At 29.5% G+C, this 16,270-nt stretch overlaps 1 protein-coding gene across 1 annotated transcript in view; it reads left to right on the top strand.

The window, feature by feature from the left end:
- Nucleotides 1-757: 757 nt before the first annotated feature.
- Nucleotides 758-16,270, top strand: part of LOC140919719 (uncharacterized) — a 27,368-nt gene continuing 11,855 nt past the window's right edge. Inside the window, exons 1-6 of the mRNA XM_073366334.1 lie at nucleotides 758-854; nucleotides 940-1,041; nucleotides 1,206-1,352; nucleotides 1,418-1,497; nucleotides 1,897-2,137; nucleotides 2,265-2,324. Of these exons, the coding sequence (XP_073222435.1) occupies nucleotides 758-854; nucleotides 940-1,041; nucleotides 1,206-1,352; nucleotides 1,418-1,497; nucleotides 1,897-2,137; nucleotides 2,265-2,324 (727 nt within the window). The remainder of the gene's footprint in view (nucleotides 855-939; nucleotides 1,042-1,205; nucleotides 1,353-1,417; nucleotides 1,498-1,896; nucleotides 2,138-2,264; nucleotides 2,325-16,270) is intronic.

The raw sequence follows: 16,270 nt of genomic DNA on the forward strand, positions 1-16,270 counted from the left end.
TTACTGCAAGGGCGACATACATTAGATCCCAGAGCTAGAAAAAGTGCCTTTCTCGAATACAAGAAAGGTGTTAAAGACTTCATTCTATACGAGTTAACCTCCAAACAACTATTAATATCAAGGAACCTTCAGTTTTATGAAGATTTTTTTCCTTTTGTTGAGTCTTCTATTGGAGTTAGCCTCCAAACAACTATTCATATCAAGGAATGTTCAGTTTTATGAAGGTTGTTTTCTATTTGCTGAGTCCCATGACATTCCTGCTCCTAGTTTATCTTTCAATATCCCTACTCCAAACACATTATCTTAGATTGATTATTTTTTCGCCCATGCTGATGCTAATCTCACGCCAACATCTAACCATAGCTCTCATTCTTTCCAACCTCCTTCCAACACTTTAAACACATTATCTTGGATTGATTATTTTTTACCTCCTGCCAACACTTTAAACTCATACCCTCCACCCATTTCCCATTCTCCTATTGCTCCAATCAGAAACTCAACAACACCACACAAAAAACCATTTCATTTGAATGGTTTTGTCTGCCACCACATATCTACCAATTCCAAATCTTACCATATCCAATCTGTTGTTTCTTATGCTAATCTTTCCTCAAATTACAAACACATTATTCTATCCACATTTATCCACTTTAAACCATTATGTTACCCTCAAGCTTCAAAACTCAGCCCATGGATTTCTGCTATGAATGCATAATTACATGCTCTTCAACTCAATAATACTTGGGAGATCACTGACATGTCGCTTGGAAAAATCCCTACTGGATATCAGTGGGTATATAAGATTATATACAAAGCGGATGGATCTATTGAATGCTATGATGCTCAGCTTGTTGGCAAAGGCTACACTCAAACGAAAGGGTTGTACTTTTTTGATACGTTTTCTCCCATCGCTAAGATGACTACAATGCATTCTTCTAGCCCTTGCTTCAACTCATAATTGGTTTCTACAACAGTTGGATGTCAATAATTCATTCTTGCACGGTGATCTCAAGGAGGAAGTATGTATGGTAATTCTTCAAGGTTTGAAGCACATTCCTTCCAACAAAGTCTATCATTTGTTGAAATCATTATATGGCCTAAAACAAGCAAGTTGTTAATGGTTTGCAAAGTTATCATTCTTCCTCATTTACCTTGGATATCATCAATCACAATCTGACCATTGTCTTTTCACACTGCCTTCATAGCCCTGCATGTTTATGTCGAAGATTTAATCCTTACTAGTAATTATTTGGAGGGGATTATTGTTGTCAAAACTCAATTGGAAACTGCTTTATGTATCAAGGATCTTGGCAACTTACGCTGCTTTCTTGGCCTTGAAGTTGCTCGTTCAAGTGCTAGAAATTTGTATCCCAATTGAAATATGCCACTGATTTATTAACTAATATTGGTTTGTTAGGCCCTAAAGTAGTGACAACACCAATGGTTCAATTGCAAAATTTTCATGATTTTTCTGCTTCAGCTTCCACTGATTGCACTGCATATCATCACCTGATTGGACACCTTCTTTATTTAACTACCACTCGACCATATTTAAATTTTGTAGTTCAACATCTCAGCCAATTTTTATCTTCACCTATTGTCCTCCATTTACAAGTAGCTCATCGTACTCTTTGCTATATCAAATCCTATGCTAGTCAAGGCTTGTATTTTCCAGCATCTTCATCTGTCCAACTCAAGGGTTTTTCAGATTCAGATTGGGCTACCTGCAGTCATACTCTTCGCTCGAACATCGGTTACTGCATTTTCTTGGACAATTCCTTAATCTTGTGAAAATCAAAGAAACAAACTAATGTTTCTTGATATTCATCTGAAGCTGAGTATCGTGCGCTTGCTTCTACTGTGTGTGAAATTCAATGGTTGATGTATCTTTTACAGGACTTTTGCATTCCTTTCATTTCACCAGCTATCTTATATTGCGACAGCCAATCAGTGCGCCAAATTGTAGATAATCTCACTTTTGATGAGCGTACAAAACACATTGACATTGATTGTCATGTGGTTCATGAGAAACTTCAAGCTCGGTTATTTCATCTTCAACCTGTTCCAAGTGCTTCTCAACTTGCTGACATCCTTACCAAACCCTGGAACTTCAACTATTTCATAATCTCTTGTCCAAGTTGGGAGTGAATGACATACAATCTCCCTCTCGAGGGGGGTATTAGACTAATATTTTGTATTTTACAATTATTTTTCCTTCCTTTTAGTTTGTTTCATGTTGTTATTTGTTTTTCCCTTATTATTAGGACTTTCTGTTACTTTTCAGTTTTTTGTCTCATTAGTAACTACTTTGGTTATCGCTCCTTGTATATAAACCTTTTGATTAATCATTCAATAAATAAGAAAAAGAATTATTCAGTTAAGAATCTATTAGTAATAGCATGGGCAAGGAGGTAGTACAACTGGTGTTAAAATGAGCCAAGACATACCTATAAAATTAAATTAGACTTGCACAAAAAATTATTATGGCATCGAAAGATGTTTGCGGTGATAAATTTACATTTTACTTAGGAGATAAGGAAAAGAAGTATATTAAGTGAAGAGGTATGTAAAAAAAAAAACATAAAAGAGGATACAGTCATCTGATAAAAGGTAACTTATGTATGGTTGAAAAGAAAAGACTACATAATCAGCATATTACCCTAAGATCATGTAAAACTTAAGTAGTATTACTTCTTTTGTAAGCAAATCAATATAGGTGAATGGGGGAATTAAATTAATGTAAGACCCATATAAAAGTCTTTGTTTTAGTTATGTTTGACTTATATTCTGCTGAAAAATGTGCTGAGGATTTGTCAATTCCCTTTTATTATGAATAAATGAAATATTTTATTTTTTTGTCGAAATCCAAAAATAAAAATTTATCTTCCTTTGAAACAGTCAGGAAATTGCACCGCATTTATATTTTTAAAACAATTCGGAATTCGACGTGGTTTGACACTTGTTGTATGCCTAAAAAAGAAATTATTGAAAAATATTAAACTTGATTTTTTTAATTATTGGGTTATATTTCTCATAAAAATAAAGTTTAAATATATTTTTGGTCTTTGTAAATATACTTAATTTTGATTTTAGTCCCGGTATTTATTTTGTTTGATTTAAACCTTTGTAAATTCTAACAATATTTAAAAATGTAATTTATGAATCTTTTTTAGTAAAAAAAACTTGATAGGACTAATTTTGGATGAAGTGACATATGATGACCGTGTAATTATTGTTGACTAGACAATATGTAGGGTTTAAGATGGTTATATCCTCTTTTTTTTTTTTTATTCCCCAAATACCCTACTCTGAAACAATATTCTTGAAATGCCCTACTTTTTCGTTCCTTCAGGAAGTCATTCCCTGGGAAGCGACCTCTTGAAGAGGAAATTTTTTAATGCTAACAGGGGGTCGTTTCCTGGGGAAGCGACCTCCCACTGGGTTTGTTTTTTTTTTTTTTTGTTATAACTATTAAACTAACTTTAAAATATAACAAAAAAAAAAAAACAAATCCAGTGGGAGGTCGCTTCCCCAGGAAACGACCCCCTGTTAGCATTAAAAAATTTCCTCTTCAAGAGATCGCTTCCCCAGGGAACGACTTCCTGAAGGAACGAAAAAGTAGGGCATTCCGGGAATATTGTTTCAGAGTAGGGTATTTGGGGAATAAAAAAAAAAAAAAGGATATAACCATCTTTTTCCCCAATATGTAATATTTAAAATTAAAATTTATTTTATAAACTCATTTAATCATTTAATTAAAAACTTAAAACTAACTAATTAATAAACCAATTAAATAATAAAAAACTTAATAATTTTCATCTTCAACTCTGAATTTTTTAATAAAAACTCAAAAGTCTTTACCTTCAACCCAATTTCTTCTTCTTCAAATTACAAATTCTCAAATATTTAATTTAAAGTGTGGTATTCTAAGAATGCATCCCTTTATTGCCAACAATCTTAATAAAAATATGGCATAAAGATTAACTGTCAAATATAAAAAACTTTAAAATTCTATAAAAAAAAGAATTGCATGACAAAAAAATAAATGGACTTACAATGAGACTTTTAACTTTGAGTCCAATCATTTTCTCAAACCTAAGAACATATGTGCAACAAATTACAGGTGAAGAGGAAACGTAGCCGCTCGACGTGGAAGTTAGAAGAACATGTTCCACCAATAATCGATTTCAAGTCAACTGAATCACGTTTTGAACAAAGATCCAAATATACATCAAATTCATAAAATTGTGGTTGCTCAATGTAGATGTGCGATTGAGAGATCCAAATATACAAACAAAAGCGGGTGCATCATTGGAATACCACACTTTAGATTAAAGATTTGTGATTTGAAAAAGAAAAAATTGGGTTGAAAATGAAGATTGTTGAATTTTTATTAAAAAATTTGAGGTTGAAGATTAAAATTATTTAGTTTTTTTAATTATTTAATTGGTTTATTAATTAATTTATTAATTTTAAAAACAATTACAAAGTTACCATATATCACTTCATCCAAATTTAGTCATGTCATCATTATTTTACTAAAAAGAGACTTTTTTAAAATTTGTTAAAATTTGCAAAAGTATAAATTAAACCAAAAAAATTAAACAGAATAAAATAAAAATAAAACATATTTACAAGTACTAAAAATATATTTAAACTTAAAAATAAATATTCACACGAGTTATCTATATTTTATGTTAACTAAATGCACGGTCACTCAGAAGAATTGGCACGGTTCTTAGTTTAAGGGTAGGTGATGTAATATGTTTATAACTAAATATCATAAAGAGTTATTCCTAGAGTTTAGGATAAACATAGTAAGAAATATTTTAACATTGAGATTTTATTTATATTAATTTAAAATTGAGAGAGTAGATTAATAAAAGGAAGGAGAAAATTAATTCCCCTCTCCTATTTAAGTGATGAAACCCACGAGCCACACCCTCCCTCATCTCACTATCTTCATTTTCCAAAATTTATCTTCTTTCCTTTTCTTTTTTCTCTCACAACCCTAAACATTCATCACCATTTTTGAGTATCTAAAAAGCTTATAACTCAAAAATCTCAAACTATAAAGTTGTTCTACTACTTGAAAGGTATCCATAGAGTTAAAGAACTCAAGATTAGAAAATTATTTTCCCCTTCTTTCTCTCCTTACCCTCTATATGTATATATAGGTGGGAGATTGTGATTTTGCGTGTGTGCGATCTTGTTTCTTTCTGCTGTTGATGTTAATGTACATATTGCTGGAAAAAAGGAAACACTTTCTTCCTCTTTTCCCTTTAAAAAGTTGTGGCCTACATATATGAGTGGAGGAATCGATTTTTGTGGTTTTTGCTTGATTGGTTATGTAAGTTTGAAATAAGTGTTGTATGTAACTTGAAAAGCAAGAAAAGAAACAAAGACGTTCAATTTTTTTGAATGGCCGAACCCGTTGTTTCTTTGAAGAGAAAATTAATTTTTGAATGTGTTTAAGTTACACAATTAGTTGATTTTAAATAAATGTGTTTGGACTGAGTTTAAAAATTTTACTAAATTTCTTGAGTTGTTAAAGTTATAATAATATTCAAGTTTCATTTAGTTTGGTGAATTTTGAACAAAAGTGATAGTTTGAAAATGAAATTGTTGATTTTAAACTCTAAAGTAGTGAATTGTGAAAAATGATTGATGTAGTAGGATTTCAAAACAACATGTGTAAGTTGAATATTTATGTTGAGCATGTAACATTGAAAAAAATATATTTATATGTTCAGGACTTTGTGTTGCGGTGATTTGATAGCTCCTTGTGTTTTAGAGAGGAATCAAGATTATTGACATTAATTTAGTGGTCGAGAGAACTCAGAAATATTATGTTGTTTTATATTAAAAAAATTTGGAAAAAATAAATGGAAATAAAGAGGCCATAGCCATTTTGTTAGACATAAGTCCTCTTGATCATGATTTTGACATAATTAACAAACATACAATGTACATGTATCATTTGATAAATCTAACAGGTTGAACTGAGTAACATTTCAGGAACAAACAAGCAAACACTATACACTTGGAACAAAAGCATGGAACTCAAGGAATCAACCAAAATTGGAGGATGTGCTTGAGAAAGATGCAAATATGTATAGTGTGATTAGTGGTTATAGTAGTTATTTAGTAGACTCATCACTATGGTTTCATACTTAAAGTATTTGCCAAAGTAAAAATGAAATCATAAAATAAGAAAGTAAATCAACCAACTGATAAGTCAATTGATGAATCAATTGGGCAATCGATTGTCTGACTCAGAAAAAAAGTTTTTACTAAGTAAATCGATTGGGAAATCGATTACTTAAAGGCTTTTAGTGAAACCTGAGTTCTGGGTTTAATCCAATCAATTGGACAATCGATTGGGACATCAATTGAGTAATCGATTTTGTGATTCACATAACCAACCACTTACTGAATCAATCGATTGACAAATCGATTGTGAAAAAGTTTTTCATCAGGAATTTGTGATCGACCAAATCGATTGGAAAATCAATTGAATTAAGTTTCTTAAACTGCAAGTTTTGTGGCAATCGATTAGGTAATCGATTGAATGAATGAATTGGTTAATCATTTATCAAAAACATGTTGCATAATCGCTTGACACATCGATTTCAACCAAAATAGCTGAGCTACTGTAACAAGCCAAGTCGATAGGCAAATCGATTGGATTAGAACATTGGAGTCACTGTGACTAGCCAAGTCGATTGGCAAATCGATTGCATTAAAATGTCTGAGTCACTGTGATCAGTCAAATCGATTTACAAATCGATTGAACTAAATGTTTGAGTTACAGGAAGAATTCAGCTCATTGCCAAATCGATTATGACTATGAATATGCGTCGACTGAGCAATCGATTGTTTTGATCTCGTTGTTTGAACAAAACACCTATACTCGATTACTCAATCGATTCTGATATAATCATAGTATCAGTTTCTGATTTATGCATTAAAAGAATCGATTGGCAAAGCGATTCATGATTATATTTTTCAAGATTCAAGAAAAACAAGAAACGCGATAATCGATTGGGCAATCGATTAAGCTGGGTTTAAACTTTTATAAAATCGATTGAGCAATCGATTAACCTGTTGTTTTTCTGAATATATATAAGCTGATTCAATCACATTTTTTTAAAACAACCAATACACTACACTTGAAACAATTATTCATTACACGTTTTCACAATACAGAAACCAGGAAAAACACTTTGAATGAAATAATTGTAACCACACACAAAATACTCATTTGGCAAATCCTTTTTGTGTGAAATTCATATTGTGATCGAGTCATCATCTTTTGTCCTCTTTTATCTTTTCTGTAAAAACAATCTGTAAAGAATGTTCTGGAAATCCAGTAGTGTAAACTGGTGACTATCTTTGTTGGTGCGTGTGTTCATCAAGAAGAAATCTCATCTTGATCTCGTGAGGGTTTGGCGAGTAACTCTAGGGATAAGGTGGCATTGTAATAGAAGCGAGTGAGTTGGATAGATAGGCCATGTGTGAGCTGGACAATCTGTAAAACGTACTCAAGTCGATTTTATTGGAAAGGCTGAAATCTGGTTTAGATTTCAGGACTGAATGTAGGCTATCAAACAGATAGCCGAACCAGTATAAATCCTAGTGCACGATTTTCTTATATTTTCTCTTTATTTTGATATTGCTTGAATGCTTATTCTTGAATGTTTGTATTGGTGAATTTCTGTCTTGATTAATCTTTTGAATAAGCATTGTATCTGTACTCTTATATTGATAATTCATGCAATTGTGAATCTTTGTTCCTGAATAAATTCTGTAACCGATCGTTGTTAATCTGATTAATAATCTTGTAAAATTAGTAAATACATTTTTCATATATTTTTTAACAAATAGAGGCCATAATTTCCTACACATTTTTCTTAGAAAAGGAATGAAAATAAAATATATATTATGTTAAAAATGAGTTGTTATGGTTTGGTTTATCTCAAACGAATTAGAGTTGGAGTTTGTGTGAATTTTAAGGGTTTAATTAAAGTTCCAAGCTCTATATTTAAAAGAATAAACGTTTGAGTGTGAAAAACTATTTTAAAGATGAAGTTGTAAAATGCCAGTTTGAAGAATAAGGTGTTGAAAAAATATATATTTTAAACATGTTTTTAGGAAGAATGTTTAGGTAACACTGATTTAAAAGAAACTTCAAATATTATTTTTGGTGATGAAAAACTTGTTGATGTTTAAGTTGTAGGATCTAATTTGACTTTTTATGTTTCGTGGAGATTCCAATTACTTGTCACCGGAAAAATAATGGCTAAAATAGTGATTTATTTTGTTATGCTTTAGAAAAAAGTTTTATAACAGTCCCAACTTTAATCTAAATTATTACTTAAAACTGTTAGTTTTTAAATAAAATGCTACCATATTTTCTTTTTGAAAAAGTTTGCATCACAGTGATTCATTTTGACTAAAAAATAATGTTATTTTAACAGAAATTTTTATCATTAACTTAAAATTGTTACAAAAAGAAGTAATTTAAAAATATCTTGATTACTATTTATTTAGATGATAAGTTTTACAAAAATATATATTTTATAATTGTTATAAAATATTTATTTATAGGTTAAAATAGAATAAAAAATTTTTAAGTAAAATTAAAAAAAAAAAAAAGTTTAACCGACATTTTGTAAAAACAAAAAAGGTTAATTATTTTATTCAAGTATTTCTAAGCGGTAGAAAAACCCATATTGGCATTTCTAGTACTTTAAATTTTGACAACAAAAATTAAATTAAATTTTAAAATATCACGACAGAATTATAATTATAATTTTGTTTAAAAATTCATTTTCATCTCTACGTTCTATCGTATATCACAATACATCACAATAATTATTCTTGATTCTCTTCAGAATTATTATTACCTAAAATATTATTAAAAGAGATTAATTTTTTATACCAAAACTAAACTTAGGAAAAATACCAAAAAATAAGTAATGTAAAAATTGTCCAATTAAAAGAATAAAACACATATAATTTAATTTAGGATTATATAAGTTTTTAGTTCACGTAGAATATTGAAATTTTTCTTTTTAGTCCCCATAAAAAAATACTTTAGTTTTTAATTCGTACAAAATTTTTCCTACAAGTAATTTTAGTGTCTATTAGAAAAAAATAATATTTAATTCTCTTTGAATTTTTAAATTTTTGAAAGATTTTTTGCAATGGCATTTTAAATGAGGGAAGATTAATCATTTACTCTCTTAAATGGGTTGATACAAGGACATCAAGACCACCATTAAGCCATGACATCACAATCAAGATCTTAAAATATTTGTCTAGGAACATTTAGGCGTGACCTACTAGATGAATGAACCAAGACAATTATTTTTTTACTACGATGGATTTGACCAGAAATATCTTTGTGCGTTAAAACTGATACATATTAATTTTGTATCACACCAATTCTACTTTTTTCTAGCCCCATCCCTTCTTTGGTTTAACGTAAACCAACAATCCATATAATTTCTAGATGTTCTAATTTCATTAAATAATTCAAGCAAGAGAATTAATTATCACATTCAAAAGTAATACAAAAAAATAAACATATATCCTAGTCATTTAAATAGAATTTTTTTAAAGGTGTTATAGATTTTAATAAATTTTGATCTTGGCGATAGTTTTTTATTATTGTGGTTGTTTGGTTGTTGGTCAAGTTTGATGGAGATGGAAAGAAAAACCTATTAAAAAAAATTATAAGTAGGATTGTGAATCTAAAAAGAAGGATGTCCTAGGTGACTTGATTGTGTTGGATGTAAAACTCATGTTTTTGATGAAGACAAAGATCAAGAATTGTGATCAAAGCAACAAAGCTAAAAAAGAAGTCCAAATATTATATGTCAACTAATCAAACATATTAAATGTAAAGGTATATGATATAATCAATAGTTCAAAAGTACATGACAATCATTCATCTTTGCATATACATAAAAAGGATTTTTCATTACATTAAACAATGTTTGAAATCAAGGTTTTTGACAAAAAGCAATGTTGTATTTGAATACAACATATTGTATTCGAATACAAATGCTAAATTAGTAGCAAAAACTTAACATTTGTATTCGACTACGAGGTGCTGTAGTCGAATACAAGTGCTAAGTCACTAGCTCATACTTCACATCTATATTCGACTACAACCTGATGTAGTCGAATACAAACAGCAAGTCAGTAGCAAAATGAACATATGTGTATTCGACTACATGACCTTTGTATTCGAATACAAGATCAAAATTTTGAATAATTCTGAACGTTATAAGAAGTGTATTCGAATACACCTGGAAACAATGCAATTTTTCAGATCTGAAATGGTTCTAAATCATTGCATTTGTTCATCAAAACTCTTGGAACAATGGCCACCTATCTCAAGTGATGTCTATGGAGTATAGATACCCTATAGCTTCAGATTAAAGGTGACACAATCCTACAACCAAAACTTGAACAACTTTAAATAGATTTCTGAATTTTTCTCAAAGTTATTTTTCTTATTTCAAGTACTTGCATTACACTTTCATATCATTGAGAAAGGTTCTCAAAGTACACTTGAAATAATATTGGATTGAAATCATTATACCATTCTTATTCTTATTCCAAATTAAATTACATTGTTTGTAAAAGAAAGTAGTACTTTCTTAAAGTAGTCTAATCTAAGATAGTGGTGTGCTATCTTAGAAGTTTTTTTGTTAGAAGTTTATACCAGAAATCCTAGGGTGAGATTTGTACATTTTCTGGCATTAGTGGAAAAATCTCTTGTAGTGTGCAAGAGGACCGGGATAATATCTTCGTGTTCATTATTTTTCTGCCCTTTATCTTGCTTATCCATTATCTTAAATCAGAAAAATGGATCATTAAATCTCTAAAAACAAGAAAATCTCTAAACACCTAATTCACCCCCCTCTTAGGTGCACCTCTGTTTTTACAATTGGCATTAGAGCAGGTTCAAGTAACTTACTCCTCAATCATTATTCATGGCTTTCGCACAACCTGTTTTCAGAGATGGTGGTAGTAGCAACAAACCACCATGCTTCGTTGGAGAGCACTATGACTTTTGGAAGATACACATGCAAGCATATCTTGAAGCACAAGGAGACGACATATAGGATACTGTAGAAAATGGTGCTTACATTCCAACAACGGTCATCAACAATAAAGAAGAAACAAAGATAAAAACTTCATGGACTAACGATGATAAAAGAAAAGTGTTGTTCGATAAAAAGGCTAAAAATATGCTATAATCAACACTTTTAATGGATGAGTTCTTTCGTGTATCTCACTGCAAAACGGCCAAAGAAATATGGGATACGCTTGAAGTAACTCATGAAGGGACGATTGAGGTAAAAAGATCTAAACTCAATACATTATCTCAAGAATATGAATTATTTCGAATGCTTCCCTGAAGAGTCTATCTTACACTTACAAAAAAGGTTCTCCCACTTAACCAACCACTTGTCGGCACTCGGAAAAATCTTCATCAACAATGAATTAAATCTAAAAGTATTAAGATCATTAACGAGGGTCTGACAACCAAAAGTGACAACAATCTCCGAAAAGAAAAGCCTATCCAAAATGTCTCTTTCTGATAGTTTGGAAATTAATGCATTTGGAAATGAAATTGTTGATTTTAAACTTTAAAGTAGTGAAGTGTGAAAAAGGATTGATGTAGTAGGATTTCAAAACAACATGTGTAAGTTGAATATTTATGTTGAGCATGTAACATTAAAAACAAATATTTATATGTTCAGGATTTTGTGTTGCGGTGGTTCGATAGCTCCTTGAGTTTTAGAGACGAATCAAGATTATTGACATTAATTTAGTGGTTGAGCGAACTCAGAAATATTATGTTATTTTGTATTAAAAAATTTAGGAAAAAATAAATGGAAATAAAGAGGCCATGGCCATTTTTCTTAGAAAAGGATTAAAAATAAAATATATATTTCGTTGAAAATGAATTGTTATGGTTTTTTTTATCTTAAACGGATTATAGTTGGAGTTTGTATGAATTTTAAGGGTTTAATTAAAGTTCCAAGTTCTATATTTAGTTATGTCGATTTGTAAAACACTGGAATTTAGTTATATGTTTCATTCAAAAGAATATACGTTTGAGTGTGAAAAATTATTTTAGAGATAAAGTTGTAAAGTGCCATTTTGAAGAATAAGGTGCTGAAAAAATATATATTATATACATGTTTTTAGAAAGAATGTTTAGTTAATACTGATTTAAAAGAAACTTCAAATATTATTTTTGGTGATGAGAAACTTGTTGATGTTTAAGTTGTAGGATCTAATTGGACCTTTTATGTTTCGTGGAGATTCTAATTACTTGTCACTGGAAAAATAACGGCTAAAATAGTGACTGATTTTGTTATGCTTTAGAAACAGGTTTCATAACAACCCCAATTTTAATCTAAAGTTTTACTTAAAACTGTTAGTTTTTAAATAAAATGCTACCATATTTTCTTTTTTAAAAAGTTTGCATCACAGTGATTCATTTTGACTAAAAAATAATGTTATTTTAATAGACATTTTTATCATTAACTTAAAATCTTTATAAAAAAAAATGAAACTTAAAAATGTCTAAATTACTATTTATTTAGATGATAAGTTTTACATAAATATCTATTTTATAATTATTATAAAAATAGTTATTTATTGATTAAAATAGAATAAATTTTTTTAACTAAAACTCACAAAAAAAAAAAGTTTAACCGACATTTTGTAAAAAAAAAAAAAGTTTAACTTATTTTATTCAACTATTCCTAAGCGGAAGAAAAACTCATATTGACATTTCTAATACTTTAAAATTTGACTATGAAAATTAAATAAAATTTAAAAATACCTCATCAAAATTATAATTACAATTTTGTTTAAAAATTCATTTTCATTTCCACGTTCCGTCGTGTATCGAAGTACATCACAACAATTATTTTTGAATCTCTTCAGAATTATTAGTACTTAAAATATTGTTAAAAAGATCTGTTTTTTAAACCAAAACTAAACTTATGAAAAAATGTCATAAAATAAATAATGTAAAAACTGCCTGATTAAAAAAATAAAACACAAATAATTTAGCGTTATAAAAGTTTTTAGTCCAGGTAGAATTTTGAAATTTTTCTTTTAGTTGCCATAAAAAAGTACTTTAATTTTTAATTTGTACAAAATCTTTCTTACAAGTACTTTTAGATAAAAATATATTAAATTCTCCATGAACTTTTAAATTTTTAAAATAATTTTTGCAAATGATGTTTATAAATGAGGGAAAGTTCATCATTTACTCTCTTAAATGAGTTGATACAAGGACGTCAAGACCACCATTAAGCCATGAAATCACAATCAAGACCATAAAATCTTTGTCTAGGAACATTTAGGCGTGACCTACTAGATGAATGAACCAAGACAATTTTTTTTACTATGATGGATTGATCAGAAATATCTATGTGCGTTAAAACTGATACATATGAGTTTTGTATCACACCAATTCTACTTTTTTCTTGACCCATCCCTTCTTTGGTTTAACGTAAACCAACAACCCATATAATTTCTGGAAGTTCTAATTTCATTAAATAATTCAAGCAAGAGAATTAATTATCACACTAAAAAGTAATACTAAAAAAATAAACATTGTATGTTTGTCCTAAAACATCGTTTCCTTATAAAAACCACAAATACGCATTAGATGAATTTCACTTTCACTACATGAACTTCACTTTTATCTAATTTAATTATTTCTTAATGTGGTTAGAAAATTTAAATGATAAAAAGATTAGGTAGAATGATAGTACTTACTAATCAACATAGTGTGGTACAAGTGGTAGATACTTGGATATTTTAATTATTTTGTTGGGAGTTTGATTGATGACTAGTGGGTATGAAAAAATTATATATTAGGAGACATCAACATTGAGATTAGTCTTCGCATTCACACTGTAATACCTTGATTTATAAAACAAAAAATTAAAAAAAAAATTCTAAGGTGGAAGTTGTTTGTCATAGACTGATATTTAAAAACTACTCAAAACTGTAATGATGATCAACGACATTTTTCTGAAGTACAATCATTGTCTCTAATTATAAGCACCTTTTAGAATTTTTTTGTCAACAAATATAAGCATCCTTTCTATAGTGCCCTAATTTTTAATAGCAAAAACATATTTTCTTCTGAAATAACTTCTTGAAGAAAATGTGATAAAATATATTTCTCATAAAATAACTGTAATTTACAAAAAAATACGACGAGTTGACATATATAAAATCATATATTTAAATAAGGTGAGAAGTATAAAATTCATTCTAGTTAGATAAATTCTCCGTTTTATATATGATAGAAGTGAGGGGTAAGCGATGATATGTGGGGCACCGCTTATGGACGTAATTATGTCTAATCTTGTCAAAATGAAGTTACTAACAAGAAGATGACATTGGTAAAACTAATGTAGTCTTTATAACATACTTGTTAGGTGGAGTTTAAGTCATTAGATTACTCACGTTTAATGGCTTAAATATTTAGAAAGAGTCAAAGCTATAAATAGAAGAGGTAACTCGAGAGTAACTATAAAGGAAGAGAAACTCATATGATTAATATATCCTTGAATTAGAATGTTAATTGATTTGGTTTCATCCCTTGAAACCCATTGAGATGTAATCTCATCCCACGTTATTTAAATATTTTACAGGGAAAAAGACTTAGATCAAGAGCTAGAGAAATGAAACATAGAAACATATGTTATAGTTGGTTAAAATTTCTAAGAAACTATTTTGAACCATGGTTGTGTTATGTACTCCATCATTTTTTTTCTTTTTCTTTTGAAGGATTAATACATATATTAATACCTTTTCAGGACTTTGTGTCAAAATTTGTATTACCTATCTCTTTTGTCGAATTATGCTAACATTTATATTCTAGACAATTAATTTATGATGTTACAATTGAGTTAAGGACCACTAGATGAGAAACTCATTTTCCTCTTTTTCTCTTGAAACACAACGGCTACATCATGGAGGGGTCGTATGTCATATTTTTGTGTTTTGGATTTCAATGTTGTAAGACCCATAGTTTTAAATTCTAATTTATGTATTTTAGTGTATTTTGGTATTGAACTCTGAGGCTTTTTAGCCAAGTTATTGATATTTTGTGAGTTTAATGCTCAAAAATATATTTTGATGCCCGACTTAAATTATTCATCGATAAATAAATTAGATTAAGTACAGTGAATCTTTTGTCGAAGAATAATTTATTTATGTTACGTAGAATTTAATTCTGGGCAGTTTGGTAAAAAATCTCTCGGGTTGCTGAAAATTGCATCTGTCAATTGAGTTGTAACGAGAGTGGATATTTTTATCAAAATGGTTTGAGAGGTTATGGGTGAAGGGCGAAATAGTAATTTTAATAAATATCTAGATATTTTTAGATATTTGTTAAGTTATAATTAATATATATATATATATATATATATGTTTGGAGGGAAAAAGAAAGGAAAAAGGAAAAGAAAGGAAATAGAAAGGAAGAAAAAAGGAAGAAAGGATAACTGAAAGAAAATCATTTTCCTCCCGACCTTCGTGTGAACTTCTTCTTCTTCTTCCTTCACTGTTTCGCAAAACCTAAACCCACAAATACAAATCTTCACTTTTCTTCTAGATCTAAGCTTCGTTTCGCGAAGAGATAGAAGGGAAAATTGTTCATCTCCACGCTACGGTGCTAGTGAACTGACTTTGGAAGTAACGTCGCAAGCAGAGATTTTACCGGAATTAATTACGGTATTGTAATCGCGTGTTAGAGCTACTGTTAAGGTAATGGCTCCTTCCAAACTTTTAGTTTGCATTTAGGGACTTATTTTTGGTTGTGTGGAAAATAAATTTGTTGGGTTTGAAGTGTAGATTTGAGGAAAATGAATTGAATGCTTTTATGGGTGAAAGTTTGGAGTTGGGTTTTTGGTGAAATTGATGAGTGTTTTCGTGGAAAAGGAATTTGATTCATCTATGTGTGTTGTTGAGGAAAAGAAATTTGATGTGTTTGAGTTGTGGTTTGTGAAAATTAGTTTGGCATGTGTTATGTTTGAGTTTTGTGGAAATTTGTGGTGATTGATGATTGAACTTGGTGTGGATTTTGTGGTTTTTGAATTGATCGAATTTAATGTAAATTGTGGATTAAATTTGATGTGTGTGGTGGAAAATAAATGTTTGAGTATGCTCTGTGTGGAATTTGAAAATCGTTAGAGTTAAATGAGTATTAAAA

The sequence above is a fragment of the Cicer arietinum genome, chromosome 3 (assembly GCF_000331145.2).
Source record: "Cicer arietinum cultivar CDC Frontier isolate Library 1 chromosome 3, Cicar.CDCFrontier_v2.0, whole genome shotgun sequence".
Taxonomy (NCBI): Eukaryota; Viridiplantae; Streptophyta; class Magnoliopsida; order Fabales; family Fabaceae; genus Cicer; species Cicer arietinum.